Consider the following 25,444-nt stretch of genomic DNA (forward strand, 5'->3'; position numbering starts at 1 on the left):
CAAGGGGTAGTCAGAGTGAAAGCTTGCACCACCTATAGGCATAGCTTATGAAAACTTAAATGTAGAAGCAAAAAAGTTTATCCACAACTTTTCATCACAAGTTACCTCAAAGCCATTTACATACTGAAAATTACAGAACACAAATAGTAAGATATCAGTAGTAAAACCACAGTTGTCAAGGCTCAAAAAGCTAGTGAAAACATGTACTTTTTTGTGCCAAAAGTGACTCAGACCATACCGAATCAATATAATAAATATTGGATACATAAAGGAGCAGGTGTCCCTTATTCTAAGATCTATATCCCTGATGAACAGCACTTTGAAGCACAGAAGGAATTTAATTATTTACAGAAAAGATTACTAATTATTACAAACATTACTGTAATGTAATAATAATCTTTTTGTCTATATTCCTTGCAAACTGTAGACACAGGCTTTTCTGGGTTTCATCTTGGGTTCTAACAAACATGACTCATTACACCAAAGTATTTGATAAAGATTACCAATTACATATACAAAATGTATCTGATAAATGAGTAATCTATTCAGCAGGGACAGTCCTTCATTTGAATTTCTTAGCTTTTAAAGTGTCAATATAAATAATTCAATTTCCTGTTAATTTTCATGGAATCAGAGTTGGACGGGACCACGGGGGGGGGGGCATCTAGTCCAACCACCTGCAATTCAGGAATCTTTTGGCCCAGTGTGGCCCCATGACCTTAAGATTAAGAGTCTAATGCTCTACCACCTGAGCTATCCTAAGAAGTTGCCAAGGTGTGTCCAAAAGTTGCAGCTACATTCTTAGACTAGAATGTTACCTTTGACTTTTTTGAGAGATGGATCAGAAAATTCTCATATTGTTCTATGGCAAAAATCAAGTTAGGAATTGGCTTGGATTCCCGCAACACTTTGGCCTACAGATGGAAGGAAAACATTGAAGTGTATTAAATACAGTGGCAGCACAGTTACAGGATCTCACAGTAAATAGCTATAATTGAAATATTTTTAATATCATTTCAGGGTGAGTATTATCCACATGATTAGGTAACCAAATCCTAGGGAGATATAGATGCTCTGAATTTGATTAGACCTCTGAGCGACAAAACTTACTTGAAAAACATAGCTATTCAAGGCTTTGTGCAAGTTTATCTGTCTTCCACAATTCAAATTGCACCTGTGAGTATTCAGTGGTAGTTTATGCTGCCATCCTCTGCTACTGAAGGAGCAGAGACTTACGGCTTTAAGTACATCCCATTGAAATTCAATTAAATAACTAAGGGTCCAGTGTATTTCCGGGCAGAAATAACCATCCTCACCATGACGGTGGACACCTCAGCTGTTGTCTTGTCCTTTTTCTTCTTTTTCTTTTCTCCTGCCATGCTCAAGGTTTCACTCTGGATATTCTGAAAGGAGAAGTTGCTTGACATGTAAAGATAGGGGATTGAGTCTCTGTATTATAGGGTTAACAAGGTGGTATAAAATGTTGGAACAATCCATCAAAAGAGAAAGTCCCTTTTACAGGGAATGTTCATTGCTGAATTTATATTTGGGTTTAATCCAGACCTATCCCCCTCTCCCTTCTTGCTACTCCAGTTCTGATCTTCCCATTGACCTTTCCATAGTCCTCACTCTGAAGACGTCATTCATAATCAATCTTTGCGGGAAATACTGAGCTCCTCATCCATACCACACCTTTGTTAAATAAGGGCAGGACAGTTCTGTAGTCTGCAGCTTTTTGCTGCACAGAACACAGAGTAAGAGTAGGATAGTGCCAAAATTCACCATATCAGTACCTCCCAGATTTAAAACACGGCTTGGTCTAGTCAGAAGAATACGTTCCATTCTTTTCTATTATTGTTAGGATTCTCATTTTCCTGTCTTGTCACTGATAACAACATTCTCTGCATTTATGAGCAGGGCTATTTATGCTGAGAGCATAGGAAATTGTGCCGGGTACAGAATTTAGCTTCCTCAGCATCACAGCTTTCACTAAAACTCAAAACAGAGCAGTCTCTTTAAATGAACCTCAAGGCAGCAAGCACAGGTATCGTCCCATCTAGGCACTGACCAGACCCAAACCCACTTGGCTTCAGCAAGGTTGATGCCTCCTGTGCCATCAGCATATGTAAATGCTGTTTTCCCCTAGGTTAATAGATGCACTGTTTGGGATTGGGAGTGTGAAATGGGAAATTCAACTTTTTGGCTTACCTGCACATATGTGATGAAGGCATAACACTGGGGGGTCAAGTGGGAGCCAGAGAGTCTAACCTAGAGAAGATAATGCCACTTATTCCAATAATTTTCTTCCAGAATTAAAGCAGAAAACAATTATTCAGCACCTACTAACAGGCATTGTACAGGATCACGTAACACCCACCAGCTTTTCTAGCCGTCCTGGAATCGCCCATGTTGTGGTTCGGCACACTTGGAGATACTAAAAAAAAAAAAAGCAATGCAAGAGGACATGGTATATGAGCCACAGGAACTCCCTGCTACAGAATGCAAATGGTCTGGGCATCCTTGCCTGTTAGCATTTGTGTTTTGTAATATCAGCAGCAGAGATCCTACAGAAATAATACTTTCAGTGCCCCCCTCAACTGAAATTTGGCAGGTAGCAATTTATTAAGAGTCAGGATGTTCTTAGTAGTGGTGCCCTTCCACAGGCATTTTCTGCCCAAGTAGGCTAACGTAAAGCACCATAAGAATTAGTCAGGCTAGATAGCAGGTTATACATTTTAGAAACAAACTTGCATGATCTATACACTACTGGCTACCTGAGAGTAGCCCATCATCAGTTTTTAGGCATCCAGGCTAAGTTGGGCTTAGGGAAAGATGATGATCAGGCCCTCAAACCCAAACCTCATGCTTCGGGTCAAGAGCACTCACATATTTTACAAGGCTTGTAAGAGTGGTGTACATCTTGCTGACACTCCTGAGCAGTGTGTCCACACAGCTTCCCGGAGGCAAGGCTGTTTGTACCAGCTCATGGTATGCAGTCAACAAAGTCCCAAGCTGAAGAATGATTGCCTTTTCCAGAGGCTGGGTTGGGTTTGCTGCTTGAGAGGCATCTTCTACAAAAGGAAGGGAAAAGCTTCGTAAAAACCACAAAGACAAAGGTCCTTGAGATCTAGAAATAGTCACATAGCCTGTTTGAATGGGTGTGCACTCCCCTTTAAAAATCAGGTATACAGTTTAAACATGTTCCAAGTTCAAGCCCAGTTCCTGGTTGGTCAAATAGCAGCAGCATCAATTAAGTTCACTTCTTACAGCTTTGATTTATGTGTCTTTTCCTTGAGATGCTGGCCTTGGTCATCATATCCTAGTCACTACTGGAACAAGTTCTACTTGGTGTTGTCCTTGAATTCAGTTTGGAAATTTCAGTTGGTCTAGAATGTGGCTGTCATCTGTATTGATTAACAAATTTGTTCCTGAGCTTAATTCAAACCATTTCACAGAGTTGACCATGTTTGGGGCAGATGGACTGCTTTTTGTCCTATGAAAACTTGTTTCTCTGGGGTCTTTTCCTAAAAACTGTGCCAAAGGGCATTTTGTCCATGATCCTGTGTTGTTTTTTCTTGACTTGACAATAAGGATGAGAGTGGGAATCGTCAGCTGAGCTGTTCATACTTCTTAACAAGAGACAACCCAATAGGACACCATTTGAGAACTACTGTTCTTTTTCTTACCTGCTGCCTCCAGTCCCAAATGACTCTTCATCTTATTAATCAGCCAGTCCACCTCTTCGAGGACCTTCTCTGCTCGACTCAAAATCAGTAACTAAGAAGAGAAGAAGAGTTTGGATTTGATATCCCGCTTTATCACTACCCGAAGGAGTCTCAAAGCGGCTAACATTCTCCTTTCCCTTCCTCCCCCACAACAAACACTCTGTGAGGTGAGTGGGGCTGAGAGACTTCAGAGAGGTGTGACTGGCCCAAGGTCACCCAGCAGCTGCATGTGGAGGAGCGGAGATGCGAACCCGGTTCCCCAGATTACGAGTCTATCTCTCTTAACCATTACACCACACTGGCTCTGAGAGAGAAAGAAGTTGCTTTGAATAGTACATTGTGCCTTGCAGCCACAGGAAATTGCCAAGTAGAATTTACTTGTCACATTTATGTATCACTTTTCATTAAATTTGAACCTAGGGGTTTTTGGGTTGTTTTTTTACATCAACTCACACAAGCTGTAGGAGCTGCTGTCTTGGCGTTCACAATAGCAAAGTGGGACTGGTGCTCCATTTCAATATCCTAGGTAGAGAGTGGGGGATTAAAAAGATGAAACAAGCAGTAATTTAGATACCCATCATTTTATTATTATTATTCCACCATTCCTTTTTATCTTCACAACAACCCCACGAGGTAGGATAGGATAATAGTCACTGGTTCAGTGTTACTCAAGTGAGCTTGGTCTCTAAACGGGGATTTGAACCCAAATTTATCTGGTCCAACACTCTTAACCACTACACCAGCATAATTCTACGTTCTTTCAACAGCTATATCCAGGAAGGGGATTTGGGGATACAGAACAAGAACACGAGCTCTGCATTGGCAAATGCATGCAGACTGATCAGCTCAGTCTAAAAGGCCCAACTGAACTCTTACCTGGTCTATGTCCCCAAGCTGAGCATGGATATCCTGGGCAAGCTCACGCAATACACTGCCTGGGCTCTTGATGAGAACATGCAGACTGAAGAGCAGGGCTAGCAAGCCCTTGCAGCAAGGGGCGTCATCTGCGGAGAGCAAAAACACAAGTCAGCTTTGGAGACACCATGGCTGGTCTACTGGGAGAGGCCGACAACCAACCCAGGCCAGGATTCCATCTCTTAACAGGCCTTCTGCAAATGTAACACTGCTTAATCTCCTTTTCTCATGTTCACAGCAAATTAAAGTTAGCATGACACACGCACTCTATCATAATTTTCACTAACCAGGGCTAAAAAGTGCTATTAGTGCTGCTTTTGTCAAAAACACCGAAACAGGCATAATGCTGACCACAGTTCCAAAAATGGTAAGTAAAGAAGGGAGAGAGAAAGGAGAATGTGAGCCCACAGGATGCAACCTAATCATGGCAAGGAAATCAAGCAGTGCTGCACTTGCATTGGGTCGCTTGAAGATGTTTAGTGGCCTGAACTTCTGTCAAACAACTTTGGGTACCCTTATCTCCCATTAATTTATTTAACCCTTTCTTTAAACCTGGATGCTACATTTCATTTGATGAAGTCTTAACCTGGTCAGAAATCTTACCTAGGCTAGTTTCCTTGCAAATCTTGACTGTCCAGGATAACAGCTGCATGAACTGCACAAGAAGAGAGAGGGTGACATTTCTCATTACAGAATTATTAGTGTTTATGTTGTTGTAAAGCCACCATGAGAGCTGTTTTCAATATGGGTTGAAAGGCAGATCAGAAGAGTTAAGACAGAATAAATAAATGATACGCATTAAAAGCAAGAGTTTAATCAGCTAGATTGGACTGAGGGCTGGTCCACATGTAACATAAAGGTAAAGGGACCCCTGACCATTAGGTCCAGTCGTGGCTGACTCTGGGGTTGCGGTGCTCATCTCGCTTTATTGGCCGAGGGAGCCGGCGTACAGCTTCCGGGTCATGTGGCCAGCATGACTAAGCCGCTTCTGGCAAACCAGAGCGCACGAAAACGCCGTTTACCTTCCCGCCGGAGCAGTACCTATTTATCTACTTGGACTTTGACATGCTTTCGAACTGCTAGGTTGGCAGGAGCAGGGACCGAGCAATGGGAGCTCACCCCATTGCGGGGATTCGAACCGCCGACCTTCTGATCGGCAAGTCCTAGGCTCTGTGGTTTAACCCACAGCGCCACCCACATCCCTACATGTAACATAGAGACCAGCTTAAACATGAGGAACGGCTGGTGGATCAGGACAGTGGCATCACTCTGCAGTATATACCTGGAGGGAGGAGGGCTCCAACAGTTTGGAAAGAGTTGCAAGGATGTTGATTAACAGAAGTGCTTCCTTGCTGCTGAAGTCATCGTCAGCGTTGCTGAGCTGGTTCACTAATGACCTCTGAGAAGGAGGGGGAAAGGAAAATAGATTTCGTGAGCAAACAACAAATGTAGGAAAGCAATGAAAGGAGGGGAGGAAGGTGGGGTGAACACTTTTTGAGACTCAAACTTTCTGTTCCTGTCCAAGTATTCTTAGGCAGTTCCCTAAGTAGGAGATGCTCCTTTCTCAGATCTGCTCCAATGGCTTTGCAATTGTAAGCAGCAAACTGAGAGCACAGGCCCAGTACCTCTGCCTGCATCCTCCTGAACAAGAATAAATCCATCCCTTCAAGCAGTTCAGCCCCAATATCACCTTTCTGCAGTTCACCTGAAACTGTCGAATCTGAAAGGCCGCTTTCTCAGTGACATTTATGTTCCCATCTTCTTCCGCATCTTCGTTTGCAATATCTGGCAAAAAGGAGGAGGGAGAATGGCAACAAGGTAGAAGTTGAGGTCAGGAGAGAGAATTCATCACAGCTATACACATGGAGATTATCATTACTTTGAAAAGCAGTGGCCGGCAGTATATTTCTTTATATTTATAAAAATACTTGTATGCTGCAGTTTCTTAAAAAAAATATCAGTAGTCTACAACCATTTTATATGCATATACAATAATAAACCATGCAAAAACTTAAATTCACAGATCAGCTGCTACCTACGACGGAAGATAGCTTTCTTAATTGTCTGCGTAAGCTTGGCAGCATAGAAAAGTGTTTAGTAGACACCCAGAGGTTAACAAAGAAGGGGCCTGCAGAATCTTTACAGAAAGAGCATTCCGCAGGAGTGTTCCAATGACACTTCCAGCCCCTTCACTGACAATTCAGCAGAAAATGAGCCTTGATGCTTACCCAGTGCCTGCAGAAACTGTGGGATCTTTGCTGGATACAGCTGTTGCACGGTGTTAAAGATCCGCAGCAAACCCTCCAAGCACAACAGGGAGATGCTCTTGCCCTTCTCCTTCTTGCCCGATTCTTCAGCTGCGGTTGGGATTGAGGTGTATCTCCACAGCAGGACTCTTTGGGGGAAGGGGTAAAGTAGGGGGTGATTTAAGGCAGGCTTAATGGCCAGGTGTGATGTCTAGGAACAGCCAACCCTTGTACACAAACTACTCATCTGCTATTACTGTGCTAACTCCCTATTCATGCATGCAGAGGAGGGTGGGGGCAGAAGTTCACGTCGGGTCATCTCTTACATGCACCTCTTGCTCAGTACTGTCAAAGTTAGTACAGTCGAAGTCAGGCCTGCACAGTTTGCGGCCAACAAAACCAAGCACAGGCAGCAAGACACACACACTGGGCATGCCACCCGCTTGAGAATTTCTCAGGTTCCTGCCGTCTCAGGCAGGCAGCAAAAACAGAATGAAAATCAAATCCCTGGTCGGCCACTATATATAGCTGACAAGATGCACCCTGCTGAGTGGGTGCATCTTATGACATCTTAAGACAAGTCCTTCATTATGGCTAGGACTTCCCCAGTCTTCAGTGGCACAATGTGATCCTAATAAGAACTGGCCAGGAGTCCACCTAGTCCAGCATCCCATTCTCACAGCGGCCAGCCTGTGGGAAGCCTGCAAGCAAGAGTTGAGTGCAAAAGCATTCTCCCCTCGTGTGGTTTCCAGCAACTGATATTCAGAAGCATCACTGCCTCCGACGGTGGAGACAGAACATAGCCATCGGGGTTGGCAGTTGTGTACTTAACATGCTGCAGCCTGTGCAGGGAACCTGGCATCCCTCCACTAGTGTATCTCATTTGCCATTGCAGCTGGTGAATTTGGGTAGAGGACCCAGAAAAATGTATGTCCTCCCCTGGACTTCATTCCGCCCCTACTGCCGTAGAGAAAGAGCAGAGCGGCGTGGGGGGACACAACATAGGCAAAGAATTCCTGCCCCAGAGAGATGGAAAACATCTAGGTAAAGGTAAAGGTACCCCTGCCCGTACGGGCCAGTCTTGCCAGACTCTAGGGTTGTGCGCCCATCTCACTCTATAGGCCGGGGGCCAGCGCTGTCCGCAGACACTTCCGGGTCACGTGGCCAGCGTGACATCGCTGCTCTGGCGAGCCAGAGCCGCACACGGAAACGCCGTTTACCTTCCCGCTAGTAAGCGGTCCCTATTTATCTACTTGCACCCGGGGGTGCTTTCGAACTGCTAGGTTGGCAGGCGCTGGGACCGAGCAACGGGAGCGCACCCCGCTGCGGGGATTCGAACCGCCGACCTTTCGATCGGCAAGCCCTAGGCGCTGAGGCTTTTACCCACAGCGCCACCCGCGTCCCCTGGAAAACATCTGGTTGCTATTAAACCTAGAGGCCTACCTCCCCACCCCCCGGGCTTCTGTGGGAGTTAGCAACATCAGCAAGAGGGTAGGGGAGAGGATTTTAAGAATCACTGTCTCTACATTGCCTCCAACAGTCAAGAGTGCAGAGGGCTGGGACTTATGGATACCAGTAACAGCAGAAATGCCTGATGGACTCTTAACTTCCCTTTGCCCCCACTGTCCCTGAGGAAGAGCAGAGTTAGGGGAGGCATGGCAGATGAACATCTGCTCAGGTTTGCTTGCTATCATTGGGAACCACCGACACACCTAAGACAGGCAGCTTCAAGGAACAGCTCATTTCTCTTGCCTCGGGGATTCTCTCAAGCCAGAAGGATAAAAAATATTCAGGATGCATATTCTTCTTGTCTAGATACACTTTATGATGGCAGTATCTTCTGCCTTTATTACAGAGCTGAATTTATTATTGGAAACCTCTATACGATAACTTTGTTTACAATATTGCAAAAACCGTACAAAACAGTTTGACTTAACTAACTACTGCAGAAGTCTGCTGCTCAATGGCCTCAAAGACCAAGAGGCTACTGGGGTGGAGGAAAAAACTCTTTTTTTCTTTGCATGATGTGATATTAATAACCCTTCACCCCAGATAGAAACAAGATCGTCGCATTTTTATTAATCATAAGCAGGATTTTAAGAACTGTGTGGGATGGATTACAACAGGAGAGAAAACTGGTGAACGGTAAGAAAGAGAAAAAATTTTATGACGCAGTTAAAAAATGGCGTCTCGCCAAGACAGGCTTGCCGGAGAAAGAAGGACAGGGGGAGGAGAAGCAGGATCGTTCGAATGAGAAGGAATGTTGGAACGCAAGTTTGACCTGACAGAGCCCCCTGATTCATTTGATTTATTTGGTAAGCCTGAGAAAAATAAAGGACAGACCGAAGATTAATTTTGTTTATGGAAGTGTTGAACAGAGGCTGTCCCTGAGCGATATGATTTTCGAAGAGTATAAAACCCACACAGAGACGCCAGTTTTCAATCTGCTTGTGAAAATCATCAGAGATTGCAAAGAAAGGAATATACGATAACATCAAGAAGAGAAAGAAAGTAACAAAGGACTATCCGGATCGAACTGGATAGAACTGTCTAATTAAAGCAGTAATATAAGTGATGCCTGGACTTTTCCAGAGTTTTGGACTCGTGCGGAGCTTGATGTATGGGTACCCTCAACAAAATTTAAAAATTGGCTGTATAATTTGGAACTAATGTGATTTGGATAATGTGATGTGATTGGCCTGTTAATAAAAATTATTTTTTTAAAAAAAAAAGACCAAGAGGCTACTTGCTCAGAATCCCAACACTGGCTTAGTTTCAAACTCCTCTTTGTTTTCTTTCTCCACTTTTTAATACGTAAAAGCTTGAGATATTTAAAAGGTACCCTTTACTAATACCACACCAAAGTCTTCAGGCCATGTGACTCACCGAGTGATTCTACAGAGGTTCTGGAACATCTTATCTCTGTTCTGCCCATCAGGCCCATCTGTTTGTCCCGTCTCCTCCAACTGCTGTACTTTCTGCAAGGCCACACTGACAGCATAGCGCATGAACTCACTGCTGGAGCGCAAAACGGCCAAGCTCTCCTCGTGGTTCTGGGAACAGTCCCTGGGGCATCAGAAGAAAGCAAATTCTCAATGGTTGTCAAGATGGCAAAAAGGAATCAGGGATGGAGCCAGAGGAGAAAGTGGTGTAATCTCAGGTGACTTAAGCTACCACTAAGATTGGGTAAAAGCACAATCAGGTATCAAAGAGATACAAAATTTCTAGATACCCTAGATGAATGTGCCTTGAAACACAGGTCCTTACCTGAAGAGACTTGTAAGTAATGTGCACACAAAGCCCATGGAAAGGAAGCTTCGGGCAATTTTATTTGCCGAAGTGGGTTTGTTCTTCCCAGCTTTCTCTTTCAGGATTTCGCAAAGTTTGGTATAGCACTTGAACAGGCCCAGAACATCTTCAAACTTGTTCTTGCTGCGACACACATTGCAGAAATAAAAATGCAAAAAACCATGAGACAAACGATTTCAAAACAGAACCTAGGTATTTTTATTTCATGTTTCACTCATGAAACCCACAGATATTAGTCATTCACTAGAATGGACAGGTAACTTAGTTGGACCCGTTTGCAAAGCTGTTTTAAAAGAAATTGAGGGAGGGTAGGACAAAGTAATGTCTGAACTAATTTCCATCCTACTAGGATTAAAGGACCACTACTACATGAGGAGAGCTGGGATTAACACCACTGGTAGTCACTTGAACCCAGAACCTTCAGAGACTTAGTCAAGGGCCCAAGTGTTAAGCTCAACAAGACCATCTAGGCTTTCTCACTATTTCTGCTATCAGGAATTGTGCTGAACTTGCAAGCTCTATCCCATGCAGTTTGCAGCTGGGAAGTCCTACAGGCTGTATGCGTAGACGCTGGTGGAGGGCAGAGGGAGGGAGGATAATTTCATTCCTTACCTGAAATTCCCTATGCTAAAGTTGTACTCAATCAGGACCTCACAGACGCCCATCACTAAAATAGCGTAGATATTGTTCTTCAAGCCCACTCCTGTAGACTGAGAGAAGTCTGCTGACTTATCCTGAGCATAAAAAGCAAAGAAATTAAAATCTCATCTCCAGGGCTTTGCAGAAAGAAAGAAAGAAAGAAAGAAAGAAAGAAAGAAAGAAAGAAAGAAAGAAAGAAAGAAGCAGTCTTCTCCCTTCCTGTTCCTAACTTACCAGTTCAAAATCTTCTAATTCACTCTTGATCATTCGCCGTGTGATCGACTCCAGCATCTCCTCCAAGTCTTGCTGGAGACCCTTATCATCATCATCATCTTCTTCTTGTTCTTCTTCTTCCTCCTCCTCAGCCTGTCGGCGCAGGCTTAAGGTGCTCTTATACCAGGTCAGACAATGCTGAATACAGCAGAGTAAGTGAGCCTGAAGGAAATTGCAGCATCAGTCATTAATGGTCATGCAGGTTGCTCAGATGCCTCCTCCCTCCTCAGGAAAATGTTCTTGCCACAGATACCCGCCTCATATAACCACCATGCTTAAGTCAAATTAATGCACAAAGGGGTTAATACTATAGAGCAGTGGTTTTCAACTAGTGTGATGTGGCACCCTGGGGTGCCTTGAATGATGGTCAGGGGTGCTGCGGGCAACACTGGCCTCTGTCCCTCTTTCTTTCCCTCCCTACTCTGATGTCCTCTTGCTTCTCTGCATCCCAAAGGCTTGTGCAGCTGTTTATTGCAGCAGTCCTGGCTATAAGCTCCACAGGCGAATGGTGCCTCTGGGAGGCATCCCTCTTTGGGGCGGGGGGGGGGGGGTGGCAGCTCAGAGACTGAGGGGGCAGCAGCAGCTGCCTGGAGGACTCGCAAGGAGAGGAGAGAGGAGGCTGAGGGAACACTCCACAAGGGAGGGTGTTCGAAAAAGGGTGAGCGGCTGCTAGCTCTGCAGTCAAGGGGTGACATAACTGGACTTCTGAGCCCCACAGGGGTGCTGCAGGAAGAATGTAGTTGGTCAAGGAAGCCGTGGGCCCAAAAAAGGTTGAAAACTTCTGCTATACCTTTAACCCTTCCCCAGCCTTGTGCTTCTGATTCAGGCCCAGCAGCTGCTAACCACTCTGGAAGCTTTTCTTCCAAAGCAGTGCAGAGTAATGCATTGTTTGAGACAAAAGGACCTGCAGTTTATTTATTTTATTTAATAAATGTATATATTGCTTTAAAAAACAAACAAACCTCAAAGTGGTTTACAAAAAAGATAAAACAATAAAATGGAGGGAAAATTCACAACCGTACTTTAAAAACATACAAAAGTAAAAATACTGAAACGGATTAAAATTACCCCAACTTTCTAAGCATCTGGGTAGGCTTGTCTAAAGGTAAAGGGACCCCTGACCATTAGGTCCAGTCACGGACGACTCTGGGGTTGCGGCGCTCATCTCGCTTTATTGGCTGAGGGAACCGATGTACAGCTTCCGGGTCATGTGGCCAGCATGACAAAGCCGTTCTGGTGAACCAGAGCAGCGCACGGAAACGCCGTTTACCTTCCCGCCGGAGCAGTACCTATTTATCTACTTGCACTCTGACGTGCTTTCAAACTGCTAGGTTGGCAGGAGCAGGGACAAAGCAACGGGAGCTCACCCCGTTGTGGGGATTCGAACCGCCGACCTTCTGATCGGCAAGTCCTAGGCTCTGTGGTTTAACCCACAGCGCCACCCGCGTCCCTTGTCTAGTAAGTGTCAAAGAGAGTACAGTGATGGCACCTGCTTGATCTCAATAGGCAGGGAGTTCCAAAGTTCAGGTGCTGCCACACTAAGTGTTCAAGTTCCTACAAATATGGAATGGGTAATATGTGGCGTCTGTAGTGGTGCCAGTTCTGAATTTATTCGAAATATGCTGGCAGTTTCCTTTGAAAGATGCTAGTTACAAGCTCCAGATATCAGTGGAACTGAAAACAAACTTTTAAGAGCCATTATCCAAGTGACTCAATCCCTCAACGCTCTCACCAAAGGTTCTTGCAGAAAGATTTGGTCTCTCTGAGCCAGGATGCATCCCTCTAGTTTTAACGGGGGCAGCAGGTCAGGTTCTGGCTCATAATGCCGCTTTATCTGCCACAATAAATAAGCAACAACATTTTACAAGTGAGAATCATCCCACTTTACTGCTAGGCAGGAGAGGGAACAGGGGAGAAAGGCTAAGCATCTGAATTAAACTTAGAAAGAAGAAATAAAACTTCCCTAGCTTACAATTGCTGAGCTAGGGTGAAAACAGATACATACTTCCTACCCACACTTCTCTGCCCAGGAACAGGAATAATTTTTTTCCACCACCATGTGTGAAATCCCTGACATACATACCTGGCTCAAATATACATCAGCACAATTTTCAACTTTCTCTTCCCACCTCCCCCTGCTCCCATTTAGACCAGATTTCCCCACCCCTCCTAGATGCCTGACATGTTTTTCTATTTAAAGAGTTTAAAAAATCAACCAATCACCAACTCTACGCTCCTTTGTTTTTAAACTCAAAGCAATGCTCTGGGCAGCGAGAGAGGAAGGTGGAAAGGAAGTGTCTTTATGACTGACACAAGGGGAAGCCAATTAACCTTCTGCACAGACAGCTTCACCTGGAAACAGGAAAGACAGCTTACTCCCAAGTTTGGGAGTTTGTACATCTGTCCAAAAAGGGGGTGGGGAGGAGCATAAATCCACATCTCAAGTGCATTGCTCAAGATATGTGCATTTGCCTTCTCTCTTATGAAACTGATGCACGGCTCACTGTCCTTCCATCTGTCTTATTTCCCCCTCCACCACGCAGCTTCTAATACTTATTTTGAGTTTCAGGAGCTTTGAAGCAGAGTTGGAGAACCCCAGACCCAGGGGCCAAGTGTAGCTCTCTGGCCACTTCTCTACCCGAGACTCAGGACTCTCCCCAGGCCACAACCTCCACTGACAATGCTATGCACCCACTTTGAATGATTTTGCCTAGCTGGAACGAGTCCCTGATCTGTGATAATACCTCTTGCTTGCATGGCTGAAGGATGGAGAGCAAACACACACAGTGTCCACCGTAAGAGTCACTTCAGTCGCTCTGCCCACTTCTGCCCCTGGTCCCACCCACTTTTTACTTCATATTCTGCCCGCCACAAGCTTGCAGCCCTGAGAAGGTTGCCAATGAGGGAATGAGGTCCATGGAAAGGTTCTCCATCCCTGGTTAAACCATCAATGACTGTACATTTCCCAACGGTGGCAGCCAGAAACGCAGGTATAAGCAGCAGTTTTAAAAAAATAAGAGAGAGAAGGATAAGATTCTAAGTTGATGCACGTCCTCACTTGTCATCTTATGAGTTACCTCTTGCTGTGTAAACTCTGCTACCCCACCAGATAGCAAAAGCAATGAAGTGTCCTATGGCATCTTAAAAATTAACAAAAAAATGGTAACAGAAAAACCTTCTGGGTCTAAGGCTGCCATTTTGTCCGAACCAGGATGCTCTGGTTTGTGCTTTCCCTATAAACCTGAATTTGAAACCAGAATCAGAAACTAAGATTGGTAATGGCCCTTGGCTATGCACAATAAAGGCCTGACCTGACCGAGAAGCCAAGATCACACAGAGAGGGGAAGACTGGGGAGAAGAAAGCATGTGAGCCTGGGGCTGGGACATGCAATACCAAACTACGGTTTGTCATACTGTCTGAACCGAGCCTGCAATGTTTTGATCTTGCCATATACCTGAGAGAGCAGCATCTCCAGAATGGAATTACTCAGTTGGGAGTTTCTCCGCAGGACATCATAAAAACCCTGAGAGGAGGGAAGAAAGGTTAAAAAAAAAAATAGAGCCTTAAAAAACCCTCACAGGCAATTTCCATCACTGTAGGCAATGGAAGACAACCATGCTGCCTCTGCTTCCTGCCACTATGCTCAGAAGCAAAAACTGATCCTCACAATATAACACACAAAACCAAATCAGGTCCCATCGCACTGCCATGAAGCACAGAAGGGTATTATACAACTAGAGCGCTACAACACACCAGCACACAAACACTTACCAGAAGACCAGGAACCAGCTTCCCAAAGGCCTGCAGGTGCTGACATTAATCCACAACCTTGACACTGCTTGAACCAAAGAAATTATGTGGAACCACGGCCAAAAGGATCCTCCTTACCTCATAGAGCATGAATCTGACATCAGCCTGCTGACTTAAGCATCGCCTCAAGCTGCCCAGGATTTCTAGGCAGAAGGCCTCATTGGCTGCTGCGTTATAGCGGGTATGAACATCCACCTGGACCTAGAAGGCAGTAACAGAGTCATGAGAAATCATCTCCGGTTTATTATGACTGAAGCCGCAATCCTATGCACCTGGGGCTGCACAGGATCTTTGGGAAGCTGCTGGCTGCTTACCTGACTCGCACCAATTGCCTGGCTGCACTGGGAGGAGGTCAAGCTACCCAGAACCTTAAAATTCTTTAAAAGGAGCAGAAACCCAGCAACTGCTGACTTACGGGCCTCCAGCTGCCTGTGATGGAAACAGAGGCAAGGGAGAACAATTAAGGACACCCATGGATGCTTCTGCTGAGGATTCTGGGGCACCCTGTCCTCCCTACTTTGTTAATGCTGGACAAAGCTTTATGAGCTGAATTCCCTTAAATGTTGGAGTAAAGAGATAAAACGACAAACAAACAAACCTAGAGTGGAAAACCACAAAGGTGTGCAGGGTTGCTTGTTTAGGGTATGATCAAGTGGATAAAATGTGCTGTGTGTTTTTTTAAAAAAGATAGCAACCCTGTTTTTTAAAGACAGCTATTTATTTTTACAAATATAAAAAAGACAGCTACTTATTTTTACAAGGGACGCGGGTGGCGCTGTGGGTTAAACCACAGAGCCTAGGACTTGCTGATCAGAAGGTCGGCGGTTCGAATCCCCGCAACGGGGTGAGCTCCCGTTGCTCGGTCCCTGCTCCTGCCAACCTAGCAGTTCAAAAGCACATCAAAGTGCAAGTAGATAAATACGTACCGCTCCAGCGGGAAGGTAAACGGGGTTTCCGTGCACTGCTCTGGTTTGCCAGAAGCGGCTTAGTCATGCTGGCCACATGACCCGGAAGCTGTACGCCGGTTCTCTCAGCCAATAAAGCGAGATGAGCACCGCAACCCCAGAGTCGTCCGTGACTGGACCTAATGGTCAGGGGTCCATTTACCTTTACTTATTTTTACATTTTATTATTGGGACCCATTATAAATAATTATATCTATCAACCAAGCATGATGAACTTTGGTTCATTTTTCATGTCGTGGAGAAACTCTAATTCCTCCGAGTCTTCAGGAAAGGGCTTGCCCACACTTGTCCTGTGCCTAGAAAGTCATGGGTCCAAGCAGTTTTGCATTTGCCTGCCATTTTCCACCCGGTAAACCTACTCTTTTGTGCTAAATCAGAACAACAGCAATCTGCAGAAAACCCAGTTGCTGTTTGCTCTGATTCAGCGCTAAAGACTGGGTTTTTCCAGCCGGGGGGTGGGGAGCGGCAGGGCAAATGGAATTGTGGGTAAGCCCTTGCGTAAAAAAACTAACGCATGCAGAATTTGGAGCGTATGGCACTCCAGGCGACCCCATCTGGCTCTTGGGACTCTCCTCAGGTTACATCCTCCTTTCCACCTGTGTTGTTTATGTGATAAAAGCAGTGAGGGGTGGGGGTAGGGAAACCAAGGAACTCCATAGATGTCTATTTATTTTGAAAGCATAAAAAATGGCAGCTTACCCAGAAAACATTGATTTGCGAAGAACAAGGATTAGAGAGTCCCTCATAGACATGCTAATTTTCAGCAGGGGCTGGGAGAAAAAAAGAACGCATTAGACCAAGTGCTCTGCAGTTTTGCTAAAGGAGCAGCAGCAGCAAGGCCAAGAAAAGAGGGATGGGGAGGACATTATATCAGCATAATCAATGAGCCACATCAATCATTCCCAATCTATGAGTCACAAGAGAACTGCAAGAAATAATTGGGAAGCCCACAAGCAAGACCTGAGTGTAACGTTTGGTTGACACACAGGCGAAAGAATCACCTAGACTTTAGAAGGGGAACCTGTCCCACGTTCTCCACAACAACTTTATGCCACTATGCAGAAACATCCCTTTTCCAGCAATCGTCTGAGCTGCTGAGTTCTATGATCTCCGAACCTTTAACTGAAGTGCTTTATATCCCATGCCCTTTCCATCTTTTATCGATTTTTAAATATACGGATGAGATTGCAAGGTGCCTCAAACATTTATTTTAAATGGAGAGAAGGGATAAAAAGATATTTTAATGAATGAATTTAAGAGTTGTAACATATTTCAAAGTATTTTTTTAATATGCTGCACTCTTTCGTAAGACATTTTGAGGACTTTTTGAGCTGAAAACTGACTAGTATAAAAGAACTTTACCTGCACAGCCTTAAGCAACCCTTGTACTGTGTCAAGAGGCAGGAATGACAAATGATCAAAGGCCTCTGCAACTTTTGAAGAAGACTGCTGAAGGATGAGCGGGGCAGACAGGATAATACCGGACAACAGATCTGAAAGAGAAAACGGTAACAAGGAGAGCTGCAGCCTTCAATAAGAGAAAGAGAAGGCCAAGATGTCAGGAGCCAGGGACAGAAAAAGAAGTGCATTTGATTCGTAGGTTCACAGATCAAGAAAAGACAACTGCACAAATTATGAAGTCGCCTTCCAAAAAAAGTAGTGAAAGATAAGAGGTCACACAACTGACTTCTTCAAATATGTACTCACTAAGGATTGAGGGCCAGACACTAAGTATTTCACACAAAGACCAAAAAGACTCATGTTCAAAGCCCTAATCAGCCAGGAAGCTCAGTTAGCAAACTAGAGTCAGTCTCCATCTCTCAACCTAACCTACATCGCAGGGTTGTTATGAGGATAAAATGAGTGTGGGAAAATAACTTGGTATGCAACTGGGGCTCAAATTGGAAATAAACAACATTTTGACTACAGCTGCTACAAACCACTGGTGTTTACGTTTGGCAGCAATCTGGTGTGATTTCCTTTGCATGAACTCCCTTTCTGTAAATGGAAAGACTGGTATAGTTTTTCAAAAACAACAAAACATATAATAACAATAAGGTACACGAGAGAGTGTCTAAACCACTGAGCCTCCTGGGCTTGCCGATCGGAAGGTCGGCGGTTCGAATCCCTGTGACTAGGTGAGCTCCCGTTGCTCTGACACAGCTCCTGCCAACCTAGCAGTTTGAAAGCATGCCAGTGTAAGTAGATAAATAGGTACTGCTGCAGCGGGAAGCTAAACGGCATTTCCGTGTGCTCTGGTTTCCATCATGGTGTTCTGTTGTGCCAGAAGCAGTTTAGTCATGCTGGCCACAGGACCCGGAAAGCTGTCTGGGGACAAACATCGGCTCCCTCAGCCTGAAAGCGAGATGAGCCCCACAACCCCATAGTCGCCTTTGACTGGACTTAATTGTCCAGAGGTCCTTTACCTTTACATTTTTACACAAAAGAGTATGACTGCTATGTGAGACTTCTACTTCTTAAAGACAGACAATTATGACACTGGAAAACAGATGGAACACCACTCCCTTGAGGGAGGGAGGAAACCAAGAAGCTGTTTTATCGAACTGTGCAGACATGAGATTTCCCTTGCAATAATGTGCCCCCTTTGCTCATTTCACAGTTACCTAAGAAGTGGCTGATAGGGGAGCCTGCATTTGTGATGACTCTGTTCAAGACCTGCTCCAGTATTTCACTTCTGATTGGTTCATGGACCTGAAAGCAGACAGGACACTAAAATTCAGTCATAGGTCAACTTTTGAGGCTGTAGCCAGACTTGCAGATTTATCACACCATAAAAAAAAGTTTACTCCAATATTGCTGCTATGAATAACATAGCCCTAACTATGGAGCAAGTGGAAGGAAAGACCCTCACCCAAATTAATGTCCCTCCAGCAAAGGATGATGGATCAGTCATTTTTGGTGCAGACAAAGGCAGCTAGCCAACCTCAAAATGTGTGCATGTCACTACTGTGTGCTTAGCTTAGCCTAATCATAAGTTGTGCTCAGAACTGTGACTCATGCAGAAACATACAAGGGGTGTGCAATTCCTTCTTTTATATGGTGTAAAAGTAAACATTTTTGGATTTAAGGAAGAAAAGTGTGGCTCCAATTTTAACCGAAAGAAACAATGCTTGAAATGTTATCAAAGAACTGGAGAAGATAATATAAATCACAGCTGTTTCCCTATAAGGGCATCTCCTTACCTTGAAGGCTTCCAATAGGAGGTCAGTTCCCAACTTACAAGCTTGCTGGGCTGGAGTTTTAGAAAGGCCGTGGTTCGCTTCCACGACTTTGCCTCCCAAAGTTCTTTTTGGCCCATAGGAGTCCATCAGGATGAATCCAAGATCCACCAGGCCCCGAGTCACATGATCCCAACCAAACACACTGGATGGAGTCATTAAAAGAAGGGAGGGGGAGACAGAAGCTTTAAAAGAACATTTACTTTTTATTCATTTGCTTACGGGCTTTGCATATGCATATGGTTCACCACTGTAAGAATAGGTTGCTGAACCAGATGGGCACAAGCAGATTCTTTTTATGTACAATTTTGGGCATGGGCAGAACCGGGCATTTTTGCAAAGGCAACAATACTCTACAGCATCCTTATCTCCCCACTTACTAAATGTGTGCATTACTATCAAAGAATAATGCCAGGGGTTGAGGAGAGAGAAGGGAAATGGTGAGAACTTTGTCCACCAAGTTCTCCATTGGTGGACTACAGAAACTCACCTGTTTGCCACAACTTCCAAAACCACGGCAGATATGTCATAGTTTTGAGGAGACAATTCCTGCAGGAACTTGGAGCCCTGAAGAAACTGCTTGTCCTTGAAGCTCCTCATAACTGAAGATTTCAAAAAGTCAAAGACCTAAAGCACAAAAGTTGAGTGGGCATGAGAGATTACGCTTGTCCAATTTCCACCACTGAGAGTCCCAGCCAGAACCAAACATTGCATGAACAAACCTGCCAACTAAAAGCTCCATCAGCCCACCTAAATATTCTTTATCAGGCTCGCTGATGTAGTCAAGTGCTAGCAGGGAAAGACGTACCTGGTCTTCAAATCGGTGTATTCTGGTCACTGAGAGCAGAATGGTTATGCTGAAGGGACACAAGACCTTGCTAAGATCCCCTTGTTGCTCAGTCTACAAAGCATCAAGCAAATGGAGCAAGTTAGAGGGCTTCATATTTATAATGAGATAATATATACATATATTTATAAGTGAGATGTATAAAAATGTTTCATTTTTCATTTAAAACTATAGTTAGAATGGAAGTTAGACCAGTAATGGACATGAGTGTTCCTCTTGTCTCAGCGGACTAAGCTTGGCAGCTATGTCACTGAATCTGTTTCATCATGTAATTTATTCCACATCAAGCTGTCTTATAGTGACTCAGACCATTGATTCATGTAGCTCAGTGTTTTCTGCAACAGCTAGCATTGGCTTAGTTATCTGGACACATAGTTCTCAGCTTTGGTTGAATGTTCAGCTCTTCTAAACAAAAGTCAAAAGCCAAGTTTGCACTTGGATGGCAGGAGCCATCCTCAAAGCATTCTCAAAGCCCCTCTGGATCCTTGTGCCCCAAATACTTTTCTCTCCAAAACTTCAACAAAAGATGGGGATGGTTAGGCAGCAGAGTTGGTTCAAGCCTGTGTAAAGCCTTTCGCTCTCCTTTTTACAGGATAAGAGACCATCTTGCAGATAGCCTCCCTAACACAGTCCTCTTTGAGAAACTGCTCTGCTATAAATGCAGTGCTTGCGACTGTTTTGCTCCCACAGCTGTGTAAATGCTGCAGAGCTGAATTCTGAATCTCCCTTCTACCCCTTTCTCTTTGTCTTGCAGGGAGAAAGAGCCAAAAAGAGGACACATGTCCAGCCACTAGGTCCATGTGGTTGGGTTAACATGAGCAGGGCTGCCAGATTATGTTGATTTTTGTGTCTCTCTTTCTGCAAAAGAGGGGCTCCATTTGGATGTAACATTCCTGATTTAATAAGTCATAATTTATTAACCTGGGAACAAGCATCAGACCCACAGAGCCACACACCCCATTTCAACTGCCAGTTTCAGCAATGCAATTGTTTAATGTGGTAAGATGACATTACACCACAGCTCCCTATAAATCAGACATAAAGAAGTTTGGCTTAAAACAACCAGGAACACAGTGCCAAAGCCAGCAAGCATTTCACCCAGCTGAAAAAAATGAAAGCAGGTAAGACATCACTGAATTCTAGGAGTGACTGGCATTCCAAGCCACAATTAGCTTAGGTCAGAACAATGTCCCATGGGGTGAGTTCAGTCCTAGAAGACTGCTATCAACACAGACCAAACTATATCTAACATTGGCATAAACAGATTAATGCTACCAATATCTGGCATATCAGTGACATCCTTAGCATCAACATTATGCATTTGATATACCTTTAAGTATTTTATTAGCTCTTTCCCCAAATCCTGGTCCAGAGTAATAGCCAGCACGATATGCAGAATGACAGTGCCTTCCACATGGCGAAGTTGGTCCAGGGGCACTGTGGCTTCTTCAAGGTCCATTGATCTGAAAAGAATCAGTCACAGAGAGGCCAAAAATAGAAAGACAGTTGTGGCAGGGATGGAATAAGGACAACCACAGAGAAACTAAGACAACACATTTGCCCCAGAATCGAAGGTGTCCTTACAGGGAAAAGAGAGTAACAAATATCAGGGCAGAAAAATGAGAATATAAGAGGGGACTCACTCTGAATTTCCCTGCTCTTCTTTTTGCTTTTTATCCATCTGATTGAAAAAGCTGATTATCCCTTCCAAAATGTTTTTCTTGCTGCCCTGAAAGATCACGAGACAAAGTAAACAGAAAGTGCACCACAGTATTACAGTAATAAAGCACAGTAACAATAAACATTCATACAAACATTTGGAGCGAGATTATGTCTCAGCAGTGCAGTGCATGTTTGGATGCAGAAGGTATCAGATTAAAACTTTCTGGCATCTCCAGTTAAAAGGACCAGGTACCAGGAAAGATCTCTCCCCAAGACCCTGAAAAACTTCTAACAATCAGACTAGGCAATGCTGGGCTGAATTGGAAGTTGTTAATGTTTAATGTTAGATAATGTTTTTATATATATTGGAAATCGCCTAGCCAGATGAGTAGGGTATAAATAATAATTATTAGTATTATTACTTATTGCTGTTGTTATCATCATCATCATTATCTGATCTGAGTCATCCACAGAACCTACTGCATGTCAGCTGCAGGGTCCAGGTTTTGAGATTTGCGGAGCCTGGTCAAATTTTCCAAAAAGCTTACCTTTGCAGAAAGCAACAGAAGCTGATAAACTAAAGGGGGGATTTCTTGGAGGTCCAACTGAGAGAACATCCTTAAGACCTTTTCCACCACGAACTGCAGCTCTTCTGCACTCAGTGGGATGTCCCTGCAGAGTAAAGATGAAAGCCAGTCCAGATCATCTACCCAAACATCAGCCCAAAACATCAGCAGAGAAGCCTCTGGGTCCACAAACACCACGGTACAAATACCAGCAAGTATTATTTATGATTTACATTCATAGCCCGACTTTCCTCCAAGGGGCTCAAGGCAGCCCCACCCCTCAAGTTATCTTCACAACAATCCTGTGAGGCAGGTTAGGTTGAGACTGGCCCACAATCATTCATGGTTAAGTGGGGATTTTAATCCAAGTCTCCATGCTCCATGTCTGATACTGTCTCCACTACACTGGCCTCCAAATGGTATATCCCAGAAATCAGCCTTGGATCAAGAACCTTTCCCACTTAGGAAACACTTGGCCAACTAGAACTTCTTCCAAAGTGCAAGCATGGATTATGACTTGCATGCCTAGTGACACTGCTCCCCCCTCACCTCTGAAAGTGCTCCCCAAGTCATAAATGAAAAAAGAAAATAAAAAAGTGTAGAGAGGCTACCTGAACATGGAGGAAAGATGTATCACATGTTGAGGACTCCACCTGCCCATATAAAAATCAATCAGAAGGTTTGAAAACAGAAAATAAAGCACTAACAAAAAATACTTCCAGCAGGGATAGTTGTGTTACACATGACAGTTTGTGAAATAAAGGGGTGGTGAGAGAGATGTCTCTGCCCCAGTGCACCTACAGTTGGACTAATTGCAATAGCTGGCCTTGAAGATGACTCAGAAACTTCAATAGCCAGATTACTGGCTGGGGTCCTAGTTAGAACACATATAATTTCCCCCCCTTTTTCTGAAAAAGAAAGCAACAACCCTGTACAGGTTGCCAGTTCATTTCCAGATGTGATTCACAGTCCTCATGTCGGTGTACAAAGCCCTAAAAACTTAGGCCCCAAATATCTGAAAAGACTATCTCCTTCTTTACAGACCCCTTTGGGTGTTAAGACCGGCAGAAGGAGCCTCAGAAGTTCAGTGGTGGCAGCCTAGTAGAGGCAATTATCTGTGGCAACCCCTAAGCTGTGGAATTCCCCTCCCCCCTCCAAAGAGGTGTGCCTTGCACCTTTATTGTATAGTTTTTCTAAAATGATGCAGGCACACTTCTTTACCCTGATCTTTGACACCTAAAAATATATATTTAGGACCCACCCTGTTCTTCTGATTGTAAAATGTTTTAACTGGTTTTGCTATTGCATTTTTATGTTGTTGCAACTCACCATTTTGGTGGAAAGTCAAGTAAGAACACCAATAAAAATCAGCACCAGAGTTTAACATTTGACTGGGTAAAACATAGCAAAGAGTTGCTTACATAAAACTGGTGCATTCTGAACAATTCTAAAGGCAAGCACAGAACTGTACATGACCTGCTGAAGACATGCCTACCTGCTGGAACAAAGTGTATTGATCAGCTGTTTCTTAAACTCTTCCCCACTCAGCTCACCTGGAAAGGGGTGGGAAAGCACACAGTACAAGGGCACTTAGGACAAGTTGCTAGTCAAATGAAAATAAGGAAGAAAGAAGGGATAGGGCTTACCTGCCCCATAAACCAGAGTCTCTTTAGCTGTCGCTAGTGCAGTCAGAACTGTAGGGAATAGCTCCAAAGACCTGCCACTGAGCAAGATGCCACCTTTGATAGCTTCAACAAACGAAGTTGCCAGGTCAGCCAATGCAGAACCTGGCAGCTCATGAGCCTGAAAAATGAGGGACAAGATGTGGGAAGATGCATATGAAAATATGCACCAAGGGGGGGAGGTTCTAGACTAAAATAACAAAAGTATTTTAAAAATGCAATCTCAAGTTGCCAGTGAAAGCGGCATTAGAAATAGTTGTTGCATGAACACATTGGGATGTCTTTCCTCGGGTGAAAGGAAGTTAACGGTATCACTTATTTATTACATGACACATTAGCCAAAAACAACCTGTTCTAACTATGTTCTAACTATACAAACCACCTTTGATCATAGATTCAAGTAGGTAGCCGTGTTGGTCTGCCATAGTCAAAATAAATTACAACAATTCTTTAAACAGATAGTTAAAGACTCTTCTTAAAAACCTAAAAACTCCCTTAAAAGAATCAAGTCTTCAAAAAAAAGTTATATGATCTAAGAAAGTCTTTAAAAGAATCCTTCCAAAAGAATTTAAAAATTATAATGTAGCACCTTACAGACCAACTGAGTAGTTTTAGGTGTAAGCTCTCCTGTGCATGCACACTTCTTCAGATACACTGAAACAGAAGTTATCAGGCCATTATATATAATGAGAGGGAGGGGAGAGGGAATGGGTGATTGGATACCTTTGATCATGTTAAATATGCACACGTGCAGTGGGGTCCCGATCCTGTACTTCAAGCACAGAAACTGAGCAGATGAAAAGTTTCCTGCCATAGACCTACGTGGTAGGAGAAGCCTCACTTACAAAATTACACTGTGCTGAACTGTTGTCAAAGCCACAGGTGTAACACCAGGAGGAAACCTATGACCTGGAAATTATTTCATCACCAAAGAGATGAACAGAGTAATGGCGTGTGCGTATGTGTGTAGAATCCGTGTCTGGGGAACAAGGAAGCTTTGGATCTGGAAAAATCACAGCCTCCCACAATGTGTCCCCATTCGTGGCTCCACCACACACATAGCATTGGTGGCAAGTCAGTGACCACAGCACCGCTTTCTTCCACCACACTGGGGACTCCTCCATCTGCAGAGAAGGAGGCCCACAGTATCAAATAGCCCCTTCCTTACCTGCCCTTCTTAATAATTAAGGATTGCTCTCTAAAGCTGCAATCGCACATAGTGTCTTGAAAATCAGCCCCACTAGATAACATGCATGTTCCGCAACATGCATAGGGTCAGGATTTGCAGAAGATGACCACAATGTAATTTAAGTGCGGAATCTAGAAGTGGAAGGGAACCATCATCTCCATTACACTTTGCAGAGCTGGAGAAACCAGTCTTGATAACTCCATTCCTACCTCTAACATAAGCAGCCGTATAATTTCAGATGCAACTTCCACATGCAGGTCCCCCGACTCCACCAACTGGACACAATGCTTATAAACGCTGAGCCTCCTAACAACACCCGTCTGTTGGAAGCAAGGAGAACCTGGAGTGGAATTCCCAATAAACAATAAAGAAGTTA

At 44.1% G+C, this 25,444-nt stretch overlaps 1 protein-coding gene across 4 annotated transcripts in view; it reads right to left on the bottom strand.

Moving 5' to 3' along the window:
- Positions 1-25,444, bottom strand: part of FANCI (FA complementation group I) — a 30,261-nt gene that overhangs the window by 1,728 nt on the left and 3,089 nt on the right. For 3 of the 4 annotated variants that reach the window (XM_028707232.2, XM_028707230.2, XM_028707231.2), the window contains exons 5-37: positions 25,278-25,408; positions 23,844-24,000; positions 23,693-23,750; positions 22,809-22,850; positions 22,180-22,303; positions 21,613-21,698; positions 21,300-21,432; positions 19,931-20,023; positions 19,613-19,749; positions 19,087-19,267; positions 18,508-18,595; positions 17,246-17,376; positions 16,583-16,653; positions 15,233-15,347; positions 14,997-15,119; positions 14,563-14,631; positions 12,840-12,941; positions 11,069-11,269; positions 10,808-10,929; positions 10,154-10,318; positions 9,773-9,952; positions 6,869-7,035; positions 6,346-6,425; positions 5,923-6,039; positions 5,244-5,295; positions 4,602-4,729; positions 4,179-4,247; positions 3,687-3,777; positions 2,887-3,071; positions 2,378-2,434; positions 2,209-2,268; positions 1,317-1,403; positions 819-914 (exon numbers count right to left, since the gene is read on the bottom strand). In XM_028707232.2, the coding sequence (XP_028563065.2) occupies positions 819-914; positions 1,317-1,403; positions 2,209-2,268; positions 2,378-2,434; positions 2,887-3,071; positions 3,687-3,777; positions 4,179-4,247; positions 4,602-4,729; positions 5,244-5,295; positions 5,923-6,039; positions 6,346-6,425; positions 6,869-7,035; positions 9,773-9,952; positions 10,154-10,318; positions 10,808-10,929; positions 11,069-11,269; positions 12,840-12,941; positions 14,563-14,631; positions 14,997-15,119; positions 15,233-15,347; positions 16,583-16,653; positions 17,246-17,376; positions 18,508-18,595; positions 19,087-19,267; positions 19,613-19,749; positions 19,931-20,023; positions 21,300-21,432; positions 21,613-21,698; positions 22,180-22,303; positions 22,809-22,850; positions 23,693-23,750; positions 23,844-24,000; positions 25,278-25,408 (3,698 nt within the window). The remainder of the gene's footprint in view (positions 1-818; positions 915-1,316; positions 1,404-2,208; positions 2,269-2,377; positions 2,435-2,886; positions 3,072-3,686; positions 3,778-4,178; positions 4,248-4,601; positions 4,730-5,243; positions 5,296-5,922; positions 6,040-6,345; positions 6,426-6,868; positions 7,036-9,772; positions 9,953-10,153; positions 10,319-10,807; positions 10,930-11,068; positions 11,270-12,839; positions 12,942-14,562; positions 14,632-14,996; positions 15,120-15,232; positions 15,348-16,582; positions 16,654-17,245; positions 17,377-18,507; positions 18,596-19,086; positions 19,268-19,612; positions 19,750-19,930; positions 20,024-21,299; positions 21,433-21,612; positions 21,699-22,179; positions 22,304-22,808; positions 22,851-23,692; positions 23,751-23,843; positions 24,001-25,277; positions 25,409-25,444) is intronic. The other variant, XM_028707233.2, reaches the window with a different exon arrangement.

Source organism: Podarcis muralis, chromosome 14 (genome assembly GCF_964188315.1).
Source record: "Podarcis muralis chromosome 14, rPodMur119.hap1.1, whole genome shotgun sequence".
Taxonomy (NCBI): Eukaryota; Metazoa; Chordata; class Lepidosauria; order Squamata; family Lacertidae; genus Podarcis; species Podarcis muralis.